At 40.7% G+C, this 15261-nt stretch overlaps 1 protein-coding gene across 2 annotated transcripts in view; it reads right to left on the reverse strand.

The window, feature by feature from the left end:
- MERTK (MER proto-oncogene, tyrosine kinase) overlaps window positions 1-15261 on the reverse strand; it is a 166634-nt gene that overhangs the window by 28025 nt on the left and 123348 nt on the right. For both annotated transcript variants that reach the window (XM_073628043.1, XM_073628042.1), the window contains exons 12-15: window positions 14851-14946; window positions 9507-9587; window positions 7351-7443; window positions 4330-4448 (exon numbers count right to left, since the gene is read on the reverse strand). In XM_073628043.1, coding sequence (XP_073484144.1) covers window positions 4330-4448; window positions 7351-7443; window positions 9507-9587; window positions 14851-14946 — 389 coding nt within the window. The remainder of the gene's footprint in view (window positions 1-4329; window positions 4449-7350; window positions 7444-9506; window positions 9588-14850; window positions 14947-15261) is intronic.

Raw genomic sequence — 15261 nt, forward strand, 5'->3', positions numbered from 1 at the left:
AATGTGCCTGTCTTCCAGTGTGATGTGCCAGCTTCCCAGTCTGATGTGCCAGCTTCCCAGTCTGATGAGCCAGCTTCCCAGCCTGATGTGCCAGCTTCCCAGTTTGATGTGCCAGCTTCCCAGCCTGATGTGCCAGCTTCCCAGCCTGATGTGCCAGCTTCCCAGCCTGATGTGCCAGCTTCCCAGTTTGATGTGCCAGCCTCCCAGCCTGATGTCTTGATGCCTGCCTACCAGCCTGATGTGCCTGCCTTCCAGTTTGATGTGCCTGCCTTCCAGTTTGATGTGCCAGCTTCCCAGTTTGATGTGCCAGCTTCCCAGTTTGATGTGCCAGCTTCCCAGTTTGATGTGCCAGCTTCCCAGCCTGATGTCTTGAAGCTTGCCTTCCAGCCTGATGTCTCGATGCCTGCCTACCAGCCTGATGTGCCAGCTTCCCAGTTTGATGTGCCAGCTTCCCAGTTTGATGTGCCAGCTTCCCAGCCTGATGTGCCAGCTTCCCAGTTTGATGTGCCAGCTTCCCAGCCTGATGTTTCGAAGCCTGCCTACCAGCCTGATGTGCCAGCTTCCCAGTTTGATGTGCCAGCCTCCCAGTTTGATGTGCCAGCTTCCCAGCCAGATGTGCCAGCTTCCCAGTTTGATGTGCCAGCTTCCCAGCCTGATGTCTCGATGCCTGCCTACCAGCCTGATGTGCCTGCCTTCCAGTCTCGATGCCAGCTTCCCAGTTTGATGTGCCAGCTTCCCAGTTTGATGTGCCAGCTTCCCAGTTTGATGTGCCAGCTTCCCAGCCTAATGTCTTGAAGCTTGCCTTCCAGCCTGATGTCTCGATGCCTGCCTACCAGCCTGATGTGCCAGCTTCCCAGTTTGATGTGCCAGCTTCCCAGTTTGATGTGCCAGCTTCCCAGTCTGTTGTCTCAGTGCCTGCCCTCCAGCCTGATGTCTCGAAGATTGCCTCCCAGTCTGATGTGCCAGCTTCCCAGTCTGATGTGCCAGCTTCCCAGTCTGATGTGCCTGCTTTCCAGCCTATTGTCCCAGTGCCTGCCTTCCAGCCTGATGTCTCAGTGTCTGCCTTCCAGCCTGATGTGCCAGCTTCCCAGACTGATGTGCCAGCTTCCCAGACTGACGTGCCTGCTGCCCAGCTTGAAGTGTCCGTGCCCACTGCCCAGCTCGAAGTGCCCATGCCCGCTGCCCAGCTCGAAGTGCCCGCTGCCCAGCTCGAAGTGCACGTGCCTGCTGCCCAGCTCGAAGTGCCCGCTGCCCAGGTTGGTGTATTCCTGCCTGCTGTCTGCCCAGATGTGCCCGCTGTCTGCCCAGATGTGCCCGCTGTCTGCCCGGATGTGCCCGCTGTCTTCTCAGATGTACCCACTGTCCAGTTTGATGTACCCGATGCCCAGCCTGATGTGCCCTCATCTGTTGTTCGGTTTGAGGCCATGAACTTTGGACAATTTCACCTTGTTGGAGCATCCGGAGGCCGCTCCTTGGGAGGGGGGGTACTGTCATGAGAGGGTTTACCCGTTGGTGGCGCTATCGGTCTCTTGGATCGCAGTACCAGTGTCCACCAGCGGGTGTCTTCCAACACCTGGGACCTGTAGTAAGAGGTCTCTCCTGCTGGTGGCACTGTTGCATCCTTGGGCCGTAGTACCGGTGTCCACCAGCGGGTGCACTCCGGCAGTGTGGAGCAAACAGCACACTCTGCGCTCAGCTGTAACATGAGGTCAATTACCACAGCCTTATAAATACCCGGCAAGCCTTCATAGGCTTGCCTTGGTATCTTTCTTCCTTGCGCCCTGACCTGTTATCCCGTATCCCGTAAACCTGTATCTCCTGTATCTGAACCTGAGCCTGCTCCTGAGCCTGTATCCTATCCCATCCATTATCCCCTTCTCCTAACCTGCCCTTGTTCAGTTGCTTATCTCCTGTGTATGACCTTGGCTTGGCTAAACGTTTATGTTTCTGGTATATCCCTTGTTCCTGCTGACCTGCTGTGTATGACCCTGGCCTGGCTGACATCTGTGATTCCGGTATTGCCCCTTGCTGTATATATTGTTGTTTGTAGTGGGTTTGTTGTGTTGGTTTTGCACTGTTTGTATTTTCTGAATTATCACCTATTTTAATAAATATTATTTATTCACTTACATGCGTTTTGGGTTATCTCTGTGCAGTCCACACAGTCTGGTCTACTAGTCTCCTGACAGCCTGGTATGGAATTTAGGGGGACCCCCACGCATTTTTTTTAAATTTTGGTTCAGGGTTCCCCTGTGGGGAAATCCCATGCCATTTTTATCAATGAACTTTTTGTTTATTGTTGGACCGACAATTTATTAATAGCCGCGAGTAGTTTTAAATTACTTTTTTTTCCTTTGGAATGTCATTTTGCAGTCTGTTCTAAACATGGGAAACATGGTCCCCTTTACAGGCTCAGACTCCTGTCTCTGACTGCATGTGGCTAAACACCTGTGTGAAGGAGGCCTAAGGGTTTGTGCTTATGAGAAAATGCAGTATGCTTTCAGCTGCATACAGCTCACATTAAGGAATAACTAGAGATGACTGCAGATTGTAATTTTTTTTTTTTTATGCTGCACCAAGCTACTTTTGCATTCCCCAAAGCCTGTGAACACATGCCCTTATTTTGTATTATGTCAAAAAAGATGTAATGTAAAGTATTTACTATTGTATTTACTTTTGAATTGCTGCAATTCAAAGAACATGAAACCAAAGAACTGTACCTGAAACTAGAAATTTAGCAAAGGTTTACCTAACCCTACTTCATTTTTCAAAAATGTACATGTTCATGTGCCTGTGCTGCCTGTTGAACACAGATAACTCAAAATAAAAACCCTGTATGAGCTCAACCAACACCAAAAAATAAAAAACATGATAAGATTAAAAAGTTGAACACAGCCCACTGTGCAAATAATGCATCAAAAATGTATTGTCTCAAAAACACATGTATATAGAATAACCAAGAGGATAAAACATATTCAAGCAAACGTGACAATCATGCAATATAAAAACTCAATATCCACCATTCATGCCTTCATCCAGCAACCCTCTGTTGCAGCCAGCGGTGACTGGCGAAACCGGTTAGGCTAGCATTCTCTCTGTCCACCTTGCCCCTGTGACCGGAGGATACAAATCATTGTTCATGCTTGGCAGACCCTGCTGGGAATTGGAACTCAACTGGCACTGAGGACCACTTTATCTCCTACAATACGATAAGTACTTTTCTACACTATCTTGGAACTGCACTTCAGTTTGGGACTTTGTGTTCTGGATTGCAATTGGTCCGCCAGGGACTGAGACTAGTAGTTTGCACGCAAGTCTGTGCCACCATTTTGAGGTGTCTAACAGTGAGAGGGAGGCCCTTCCAGGTCATGGTTCATAATCTCATGGCAATATTTGTTATACACAAACCGTGAATGTACTTTCCTGCTCAACTTACCTCCTCTGGACCACTGTTGACCCACGTTGTCTTTTCAACTACCTTTGTACCTATTTCCATTGATATACCAAGAGACTAGCACCCAATTCAGTTTACCAATGTGCCTTTTCTTTTAAGATTTTGATCTGGCCACCTCAGGATCTATCTCATGTTGGAAGCCAACACAGCTACCATTATTTAATCCATATGCATGCTTATTACTATTTTTTCCACATTGCTGCTATTTAGGATGGTTATTGCCAATGTGCATTTATGTGTTATTGCCTTAGCAACTAAACAGTCACTGGATGAGGGCATGAATGATGGACATTTTATATTGCATGATTGTCACGTTTGCTTGAATACGTTTTATCCTCTTGGCTAATCTATATACGTGTGTTTTTGAGATGATACATTTTTGATACATTATTTGCACAATGGACTGTGTTCAACTTTTTATTCTTATCATGTTTTTTGTTTTTGGTGTTGGTAGAGCTCATACAGGGTTCATTTTGAGTTATCTATTATATCTTTACCGAGAGCTCTCACCCCATTTCTCTCCTCTTTCCCTTGCATACAGGGGTTTATACACATATACTGTACATATATATCTTTATTTATAATAATAGACATTACTAGTCAGGATACTACACCTGGAGGGATACTGATTTTATTTTTTTGCCTGTTGAGCACACCAACTACTCCCAGGTTGTAAAGCAAGTTTATCATGGCTGGCCATTCATCTTGACCAGTAATGGTTGACTCATTAACCAACTTGAATACATATCCAAATATTTATTAATCTAGGAGAAATTCCATAGCTTCTGGTGAATAAGTATAACCTATTCTGAATAAATTATAACAATTGTTGAGAAAAGTTAGTCCATTCCAAAATAATGTTCTGTACAGTTTACCTGAGGACCAGATCCAATTCTGGAGGAGAGAAGAAAACTGTGCAAGTCTCCATATTCCATAAAAGGCAGAATAACCATGGGTTTGGGAATTCTTCTAGGACCCACTTCTAGGCAGACCCCTGAATTGGAAAAATACAGAAAGCCTAATTTATTGAACTCTTTCTAACTTGCTTATGAATTTCTCTGCATGTTACAAGTTCAAACACACAAGCAATCTTCTGGTAGAAAAGACAATTTCTGTATATTTATATACAGTAAATTTAAAATACATGCTGTTACATTTATTCATAAAGCCAGAAACAAAATTATCAATAAATGAATTCACTGGATGTATGAATACTATTATATAAAACCCTCACAAAAACAGCAGTATGGATGAAATAATTAAAATAGCAGTAAAATATTATAAAAATAATTTTGTTTCCCCACATCTAGGATTGAATTATTTTTTGTTCTATTCAAAAAATCCTTGCACCGATGAGCAGAGTAGATGTAAGCTTTGTTATTGAGAGATCACGTACATTTGACGTTATTACATTTATGTGTGCATACTCTTAAGCTATATATGTGGGGTGTGCTGTATTTGTATTTAGTAAATTTGAGGAAGCTAAACCCTCTGTTTACCAAAAATCCATTATGACAAATTGGGCCTATAGAGTACTGCATTATGTCTCAACAGAATAGGTACATAAATAAATAGAAAAAAAATATATATTATATATATTAGTTTCAGCCATTCAGGCCATTTAGTTGGGAAAGAAAGGATGATGTAATTTTTATCGACAGTCTGTAAAAATGGACTTTACCATCAGATTTTTAGTCCGAGTTTTCACAGCTGTTGCCTATGGGATTGTTAGAATGCTGTGACATAAGAGAGTGGGAGAAATAAAGAGCTTACACTCCCCTCCATACACAGGAATTTTTAGATCGAATCGCAAGACAAGCAAGGGCATGGTTCACTTTAAAGATGATCAATTCGTTTTCCATATGGCATGGTATGCTGTTTTAGAAAAATAAAGGGATTGTTTTTTATTCTTTCTAAAAATACCATTCAAGCTCAATTGCTTGTCCAGTTGTCTTGGATCATGTCATATAAAGGACAGAGGCAGCACTGACACTGCATTACCAAAAGGGACCTAAAGTCAATGTGCTGACAAAGCAGGTTGGCTGAAACATTTGTACAGTTCATTTAAATTTGATATCCCCAACTCATAAAGTCAAACTCCAGCCAAGCAGCTAAAGGTAAAACTGCAGGAAATTCTCTAGGAAATTTTTCCTACCAAAATATGTATAAATATGTACATTCTCTTGTGAGCTACTATACCTGCTGTGATTATTGGCTGCACAGCATAGCTGGAAATGAAAACAAGCCATGCACAGCTCCCCTTCCTACCTACTCCTTCTTCCTTTGTCTAAAAATTGGCACCTGAGTTACACCCAGTACAATCAATTTTCGGTCATATCAACAGGTCCTTATAACCTGTTTGCAATCACAAACTCAGATGCAGGAGCCCATGCTGAGAAAATGTTAAACTACATCCTATTTCAGTACTGGGAGCTGTCACTGCCACAGACTAGCAATTGGGAACCAATCAGCAGAGCTCCCAATCATGTGAACCCCATGACAGTCAGTTGCGGTGATTTACATTATTATTGCTTAAAAACAAACCTGCTGCCTGCAGCTGTCACTTTGTAAAGAATACTAATAATAATAATAGTAATAATAATAATAATACAAAAATAAAAGATTTGATTAAGAAGTATAGCTAAAAATATTTTTTACCCTGAAGCTTTACTTAGAAAAGCCTGTGCATTGTTTACACTGCATGTAACAAGATCTTTGACGTGGGAGAGAATCTTGTCATTCATCCGACTCTCCTTCATTCAGAAATCATGTTATATTCCATTTAAAAAAACGCATGGGCCTGTTCAGTGGAGAGAGATGGAGAGGGGAGTAGGGAGGCAGGTCCAAGCTAGGAGCTTCTTCAACTGAGCTCAGCCTGAAGACCCAAAGCTTTTAACTTCCTCAGCACATGAAGTTCAGTGCCAGGAAGAGGACTGGTTACCCTGCCCAGATGTCTAGGGGACTCAGCAGCCTACATGATGCATGACATACTTTATTACACTAAAGCTGTAGGGAAAATAAATATTTGTTGTTTTTTTAGATAAACTTCAGCTTTAATAACTGTAATGCTGCGTACACACGATCAGGATTTTGGTCAGGAAAAAAATATGATGGCTTTTCCGACGGGATTCCACTCAAGCTTGCCTTGCATACACACGGTTACACAAAAGTTCGCTGAACTTTCGACCGTCAAGAATGCGGTGACATACAACACTACGATAAGCCGAGAAAATGAAGTTCAATGCTTCCGAGCATGCGTCGAATTGTTTCCGAGCATGCGTAGGAATTTTGCGCGTCGGAATTGCTACAGACAATCGCATTTTCGGATAGGAACTTTTTCCGACTGAAAAATTGAGAACATGCACTCAATCTTTTGCTGGCTGGAATTTGGCCAGCAAAAGTCCGATGGAGCATACACATGGTCACATTTTCCGACCAAAAGCTCTCATCAGTCTTTTGCTGGCCGAATTTCCGATCGTGTGTACGCGCCATTACTTGTGAAAAAAGAAATCAAATTTCTTTACATTTTTGTCCATTTATCAGCTTGTAATAAAATACATGAGCAGGGCATTTATTAAACCATAGACCAAATAAATGTGTATATGTCTTTTAGAAAACAGTGTAAAAATAATTTTCATAGCCAAATTAGTCAGAGTTATTGTCCAGCTAGCCGACTCATACAGACACTGATAAATTTGGCCTGGGCATCTAGGGTTCAATGACATCTCTTCATAAAAGGGTTAATATAGATTTGGTTAGATTTGGTTGGATTGGATGGACGACATTATAAAGAGAAACTTATTATTATTGTCTACCTAAAAATGGTTACTATAGAGTAGCTTAATAGTGACTCATTAAAATATGGATTTCTTTATATGAATAAGCTTAAATCTTACCCAGCAGACTAATAACATTAGGGTGATTGAAGTCCTTCATACATGCAGCCTCACTGAGGAATTCTTCTATTTCTCTGTGTGAAAAGTTGTCCACTGGAAAAAATAGACAGACATGTATTATAATATTATTAACACAAAAGACAGATTTGTCAAAGAATCCAATATTAATGAGTTAAAGTGGAACTTTAGTCAGAAAATTAAGTCTGCTAGATGACTTCAGGCTAGCCCCTTTTGCACGTATAGCTATGTAAAACATTAAAAAAAAAAAAAAAAAGTTAAATTGATGAGTTCAGTTCCACTTAATGCTTTACTGCTGCTCAGGGGCTGTAGGCTACAGCAAAATGGCAGCCTCCAGCAAAATAGAACAGGTACAATGCTGGAGGAAATTTAAGGCACTTACTGATTTTGGTAGCATAATTACTGTAATAATGTGGAATGTATGTTCCTTGCTAAAGAAAATTATTTTTTATCAAGTTGTTATGGGTAAAGTTCCACTTTAAGCAGAAGCAGGGAATGAAGCAACTGTTTCTGGTGCCTCAGTCTAGAGGTGGGGGGTGAAGGGTAGGACTTTTTCTGATGTTTACCTATGACATTCTGTTTAGGTTCCCTTCACAACCCTTTCCTCCCCATCTGCTGATACATTTGCCATGTTCCCTCATCGACAACTGGAGCCTTTGGAAAGTCATACTATTTCTGAGCATGAAAGAACATGTAACCTTCTCCCCTTCCAATAATGTAGTGATAAACCCTGAGTGGCCTACCACCAGGCCTGAACAATGTCACGCGGAGATAGAGGGGAAGGTAAATAATTCTGTAAAAAACACCAACATAGGGGTTGATTTACTAAAGGCAAATAGACTGTGCACTTTGCAAGTGCGGTTGCTCCAGAGCTTAGAAAATGAGGGGACGCTCTGCTGACTTCTATCATCCAATCATGTGCAAGCAAAAATATTTTTTTTATTTTCCTTGCAAGTGATTGGGTATTCTTTGTAAAGTCAAGTTTTACCTAATTTCCTAGGCCAGGGGTAGGCAACCTCGGCCCTCTAGCTGTTTTGAAACTACAAGTCCCATGAGACATTGCAAGACCCTAACAATCACAGGCATGACTCCTAGAGGCAGAGGCTTGATGGGATTTGTAGTTTCACCACAACTCCCTAGTCCTGCTGCTGCGTCCAGTATTGCAACAACCGCCATTTTATTCTCTAGAGTGTTAGAAAAAAACATATAATGTTTGGGGGTTCTAAGTAATTTTCTAGCAAAAAAACACAGTTTTTAACTTGTAAACACCAAATCTCAGAAAGAGGCTCGGTCCTTAAGTGGTTATACTTACCTAGGTGGATGCAGAAGTATGGGGTTTTTTTTTGTAGATTCATACTTACCTAGGTGGATGCAACATCAGACCGATGCTGCATCTGTCCCCCACCGCCTCTTCACTGAGAACCAAGCCACCGAACAACGCCGATGACTCCCCGAGCGGAGAGCTGATGACTGTCAATCAGCAGCTCTCCTGCTCTGCTCCTCCACGCTGAGCTGTGGAGGGGCAGGGAGTGGCCATCTCAGCGGCTCGCTGAGAGGCTGAGACAGCCATCAGTCCAGGCACCTGGCGGATGCAGACTCCCAGAGTCGGGATGACGCGGTGCCTTGACTGATATCTGTGATGTCAGCAGAGAGCAGACTACAGCCCGTTCTCCGCTAAAAATGGGTCACAGGAGTGCAATGGGATTGCACTCCTGTGACCCATAGGAGGACCCCAGCCAAACGAGCTCAGTCTGGACTACTCCTTTAATGCATAGTATGCATTAAGGTGAAAAACCTTGAGGGTTTACCACTCCTTTAAGTTTATCTTTAAGGCCCATTGCACATTTGGCGGTATAACTGTAACTTGTTTATCAGTTAATAGAAAATACTTTTATGCTCACGTACTTATTATATACCGAGCCACTGTTAAAAAAGAAGATAGTTAGTAGTGGCCCTGGATCATTCCAAAATACAGTACAGCAGCAAACTATGAAGCTTAGTTATCTATAAAGAAAATATAGTTGGCAGACAGCTTTGTGTATGTCCATTTTGTTTGCTGGCTGATAATTTAAAACTATTTTTGCACTGTGGTGCAAAACGTATGTACACGTACGTATGTACAAAAAACATTTTCTTACACTTCATGGTTTTCACAGCTACTTTGTGAGTTGCATCCTCAGGATATTTCAGTTCACCCTCCATCACCGAGCCAAATTCACCTGAATGCAGAAGTACAAAAGGATACATAGATAATGAGGTCAATTAGTATGAGTTTCAGGCTACATATAAGGCCCTGTGCACCTTACTCATAGGGAAGCTAGCTAGGTGCTTCAATGTCCTGTAACCAGTATGTGGCTAGGGGGGGTTGAGAATGACCCATTTCACTTCTAGCAGATATCAAATCTCATAACAGATCTTTATGAACGTCCATATCATTACAAGATGCAAACATAACCCAACTGCTGAAATATACTTTTATAAACATGCATGCATATGATCTTTGTTGCTTGGTTGTTTTGCCCATGGTGGAAAGGAGAAAAAGACTCCATACTGCTGGTTTATCTAGGAACAAACCAATAGTGATAGTCTGGGAAGATCCAACCCTAACTGATCCTTTTATGAAATTACTTTTAAATCTAGTATTACCAATACAGCTAAACATTACATTTACAAAGTGTATGGTTTCTAAGTCAGAAAAGAATGCTATTCAATATTGTTTACAATTCTGCAGCACTCCATGCTATAAGCAGTAATTAGACGAAAGCACACGTTTTAGAACATGCTGGAAATATTCTATGATCATCTTCAGATTAGAATATTATATAAAGTATAGCCTACATTTCCCATGGAAATCTAGCCAACTGCAGTGAGTGTTTGCCTGATGACACACTTGTAAATATATAATTAGACTTTTCATTCCAGAACATTGGCACTCTTTCAAATGCATGCTGTGCAAATATTTAATCAAAAATTATAAAAATACATTTCTTTTAAACACAGAGTAAATAGCATGGGTGTAAAGTAACCAAAAGCCGACAATCACAGATGACTTAATTATTTACGTATTTATATTTATTGTCACAGTGAAAAGCTAACATCTGATGTGTTTAACCATATAAAACTCTGCGCTAAGTGCAAAAAATAAAAAATCCTCAATAAAACCATCCAATTACAAAAAGTGGAGAGCTACAATCAGATTACCTGAATACAGGACAATTAAAAAAATTGTTTATTATTTTAAGGTATAGCGCAACATAGCGTAAAAAACATCTGATATGTGACGGATTCCCATGGTTCACTGTTACCCAAGCATTAGGTTTGAGTAAGGTATGTATACTTTCTTAGGATGAACACATAGGGGCATATTTATAAAACAGCGAGTGTCACATTTACCAACATTTTTTTTTTTTGCAGGTAAATAAATCGCTGTGAATTAAAACAAATACACCAGTGTGATTTACCTGTAGTGAATCCTTGTAAAATATCCCATTCACTACTTTATAAATATGCCCCATGCAGTGTGATCTGGAATAGGCAGGGCCCTTATACAGTGGGGACGGAAAGTATTCAGACCAAATTACATTTTTCACTCTTTGTTATATTGCAGTCATTTGCTAAAATCATTTAAGTTCATTTTTTTCCCTCATTAATGTACACACAGCACCCCATATTGACAGAAAAACACAGAATTGTTGACATTTTTGCAGATTTATTTTAAAAAAAAACTGAAATATCCTATGGTCCTAAGTATTCAGACCCTTTGCTCAGTATTTAGTAGAAGCACCCTTTTGATCTAATACAGCCATGAGTCTTTTTGGGAAAGATGCAACAAGTTTTTCACACCTGGATTTGGGGATCCTCTGCCATTCCTCCTTACAGATCCTCTCCAGTTCTGTCAGGTTGGATGGTAAACGTTGGTGGACAGTCATTTTTAGGTCTCTCCAGAGATGCTCAATTGGGTTTAAGTCAGGGCTCTGGCTGGGCCATTCAAGAACAGTCACGGAGTTGTTGTGAAGCCACTCCTTCGTTATTTTAGCTGTGTGCTTAGGGTCATTGTCTTGTTGGAAGGTAAACCTTCGGCCCAGTCTGAGGTCCTGAGTACTCTGGAGAAGGTTTTCGTCCAGGATATCCCTGTACTTGGCCGCATTCATATTTCCCTCGATTGCAACCAGTCGTCCTGTCCCTGCAGCTGAAAAACACCCCCACAGCATGATGCTGCCACCACCATGCTTCACTGTTGGGACTGTATTGGACAGGTGATGAGCAGTGCCTGGTTTTCTCCACACATACTGCTTAGAAGTAAGGCCAAAAAGTTCTATCATGGTCTCAGACCAGAGAATCTTATTTCTCACCATCTTGGAGTCCTTCAGGTGTTTTTTAGCAAACTCCATGCGGGCTTTCATGTGTCTTGCACTGAGGAGAGGCTTCCATCGGGCCACTCTGCCATAAAGCCCCGACTGGCGGAGGGCTGCAGTGATGGTTGACTTTCTACAACTTTTTCCCATCTCCCGACTGCATCTCTGGAGCTCAGCCACAGTGATTTTTGGGTTCTTCTTTACCTCTCTCACCAAGGCTCTTCTCCCCCGATAGCTCAATTTGGCCGGACGGCCAGCTCTAGGAAGGGTTCTGGTCGTCCCAAACATCTTCCATTTAAGGATTATGGAGACCACTGTGCTCTTAGGAACCTTAAGTGCAGCAGAATTTTTTTGTAACCTTGGCCAGATCTGTGCCTTGCCACAATTCTGTCTCTGAGCTCTTCAGGCAGTTCCTTTGACCTCATGATTCTCGTTTGCTCTGACATGCACTGTGAGCTGTAAGGTCTTATATAGACAGGTGTGTGGCTTTCTAAATCAAGTCCAATCAGTATAATCAAACACAGCTGGACTCAAATGAAGGTGTAGAACCATCTCAAGGATGATCAGAAGAAATGGACAGCACCTGAGTTAAATATATGAGTGTCACAGCAAAGGGTCTGAATACTTAGGACCATGTGATAGTTCAGTTTTTCTTTTTTAATAAATCTGAAAAAAATGTCAACAATTCTGTGTTTTTCTGTCAATATGGGGGTGCTGTGTGTACATTAATGAGGGAAAAAATGAACTTAAATGATTTTAGTAAATGGCTGCAATATAACAAAGAGTGAAAAATTTAAGGGGGTCTGAATACTTTCCGTCCCAACTGTAAATAATTTTTAACACTTTATAATTGCTGGTAAAATCTGTACAATGAACCATCCACATTTATACTGGTTATCATTATACTATTTTTACCAGGGATGTAGAAAACAACATTGCTTTCAACAATGATAAAGTGAATACGTCATATATTGATCAATAACACAAAGAGGTCTATTTATAAAAAATCTGCATAGCAATTCAGCCAGTGAAATTACATAGACATTTGTTCTGTATGAATGGGGCAAAAATGATTGGTATTAGGCTATTTCCTGTGCTGGTCAAAAGTTTTTTATTGATTTAAAACAAATAATACTATATAATAGGAAATTCCTATGATATTTAGCACCATCTAGTGGGCAAATGTTGTAATATCCATTTTAAAGCAATTAAAAACATTCGGACAGTACAGTGAATGGGACATTTTACAAGCATTCACTACAGGTGGATTGAACTGGCGTATATATTTTAATTTTCAGTGACCGATTTACCTGCAATGAATGTTTGCTAAATATAACATGTACTGCTTTATAAAAAAAAAAATAGCCCCTATGTGTTCATCTTATTAATAACATTCGTTTTTGCCCAATTTTCACAGAACATATATACATGCACTTTCACTGGCCGGATTGCTAGGCAATTTTATTAAAAAACACCCCAATATTATGCAAATCTTTAGTTGTATAAATATTTTAGTATACTAAAAAATTGCCACAATCCATTCATAAGGCTTAATGTACATGGGACGTTTTGAACCCCCTCCTGAACGATTTAACTTGACAGATCATTACCGACATTTTAAAAACGTTCGTTTTGCCGCATTTACATGTCGCAATTAGCTGTGTTTAGCCGCGTTTTCGTTTAAAAGCGTTTTTTTTTTCAAATAGACAAAAATGTATCTCCATTAAAAATGCCTGTAAACTAAATGCGAGTTACCACGTTTACACACGTTTACAAGCTGTTACAGCCATTTGGCGTTTCAAATGCCTCTGAACGCATTTTTTTGCATTCCAAAAAATGTTTCTAAACTCAAATGCCTAGAAACTACTATAAACGACCCTGTGTACATGTACTGATAAGATAACATAGAGGAGAGCTCAGGGGCAGATGAAAAAAATGCCCAACTGTTCCTAAATGCCTTAAAGAGGAACTGCATTCTGCTCGCATAATTTGTAATAAAAACATCTTTGCCATTCTAAAGCTTCCCTCCAACCACTTTGCATATTATTTTATATATACTGTGATTCTGTACTTGCCAAATATGCTGCAGAAATCTCCCTCCACTGAGTCTGGCTGCAACCATTTTAACTGTGGGCAGCTGAAGCTGCTGCCTGCTCACTTCCTGGATTTACACAGACACACAGAGGCACACCTCCAGCTTTGCAGCCCTGCATCTCTCTTTGGCCCTCTTATGACTCACCCCCCCCTCCCTTCCTGGCAAACTCTCACAAGAGTGAGAAAAAGAGCTGTGCATGATGTCATAACCAGATAGTGGGCTGTATAAGGTATTTACTGGCAGAAAAAAAATGTTTTTCTATCCAAAGTTAAACCAACAAGGGCAGAAGATTTAATAGATGGAAAGTTGAAAAAATGACTGAAGGTTCACTTTAATCATTTAATAAGAAAAGTCAGGAACTGCAGTTGCAGTCTTGACAAATCCCACAAGTTACAAATATCCTACAAGTTACAAATATCGTGATCACATGTGATAATTTTACCATACACAACCGGCTTACTATGTGTGACCAGATTAAGGTAGGTACATTGTATTACGCTAATTAGCCATTCAAGCCACTACAAAATGTTTTTTCACGTGTGTGAATTTTTCTTGAACACATTTCTTACAATGTATGTTTCAGTCAGTAAAGTCCGTTCCTTCCAAAATTTAATGTTAAAGCAAATTAAATTTTGAAGTGCTTTCGAACATCATTCCTCAAGCTATTGAATGTACTCAGAATTTTTGTGCAAATTTTTGTATGAATATTCGTACAAACATTTATTCCAAATCTACTGGTGTTTGGCCAGCTTTACTCTGTGTCTGCTCAGCATTTGATTTGGATGATGATCTTTATCTGTCAACAGCTATTCATGGCATTTAATAGGCAAGAGTTCCACTTTTACTTCATATTTATTTTTTTTAGAAATCAGACCCTTTGTGCACATGATGAAGATGGTAACGTCCATATTCAGCAACAAGGACTACCGTAATTAAAAGCTATGGAGACAACATAAGGCCTAAACTTTCTAAAGCTGTTGAGATGACTTTTTGTTTAACTCTCCCAATATGCTGCCAGTTTATAATGCTTACCCTCACCCAACACCTTTCCCAGATTCAGTAAGCTCCTCTCCACCATCACATCTTCCAGTTTCTGCTGCAGATCTTGACTGATCCCTAATGTACTTACTGTAAAGAATGGGGGGAAAAAATCATTAAATTTAATGGCAGCAATTTATTTTAGACAGTGAAAAGAATAGCATGATACTATCCAGTAGGTGCCAACTCTTTAGTAGTAACATGTATATGTCTTTTATATATAAACATAAACACAAATCTCCCCATTTGAGAACCAACCTGCAACGAAAACATGACAATAGTTCTAATGCCGCGTACACACGGTCGGACTTTTCGTCTACAAAAGTCCGACAGCCTGTCCGACAGACTTCCGGCGGACTTTCGGCGGACTTGCAGCAGATTTTCTAACGAACGGACTTGCCTACA

Source organism: Aquarana catesbeiana, linkage group LG04 (genome assembly GCF_042186555.1).
Source record: "Aquarana catesbeiana isolate 2022-GZ linkage group LG04, ASM4218655v1, whole genome shotgun sequence".
Classification (NCBI taxonomy): domain Eukaryota; kingdom Metazoa; phylum Chordata; class Amphibia; order Anura; family Ranidae; genus Aquarana; species Aquarana catesbeiana.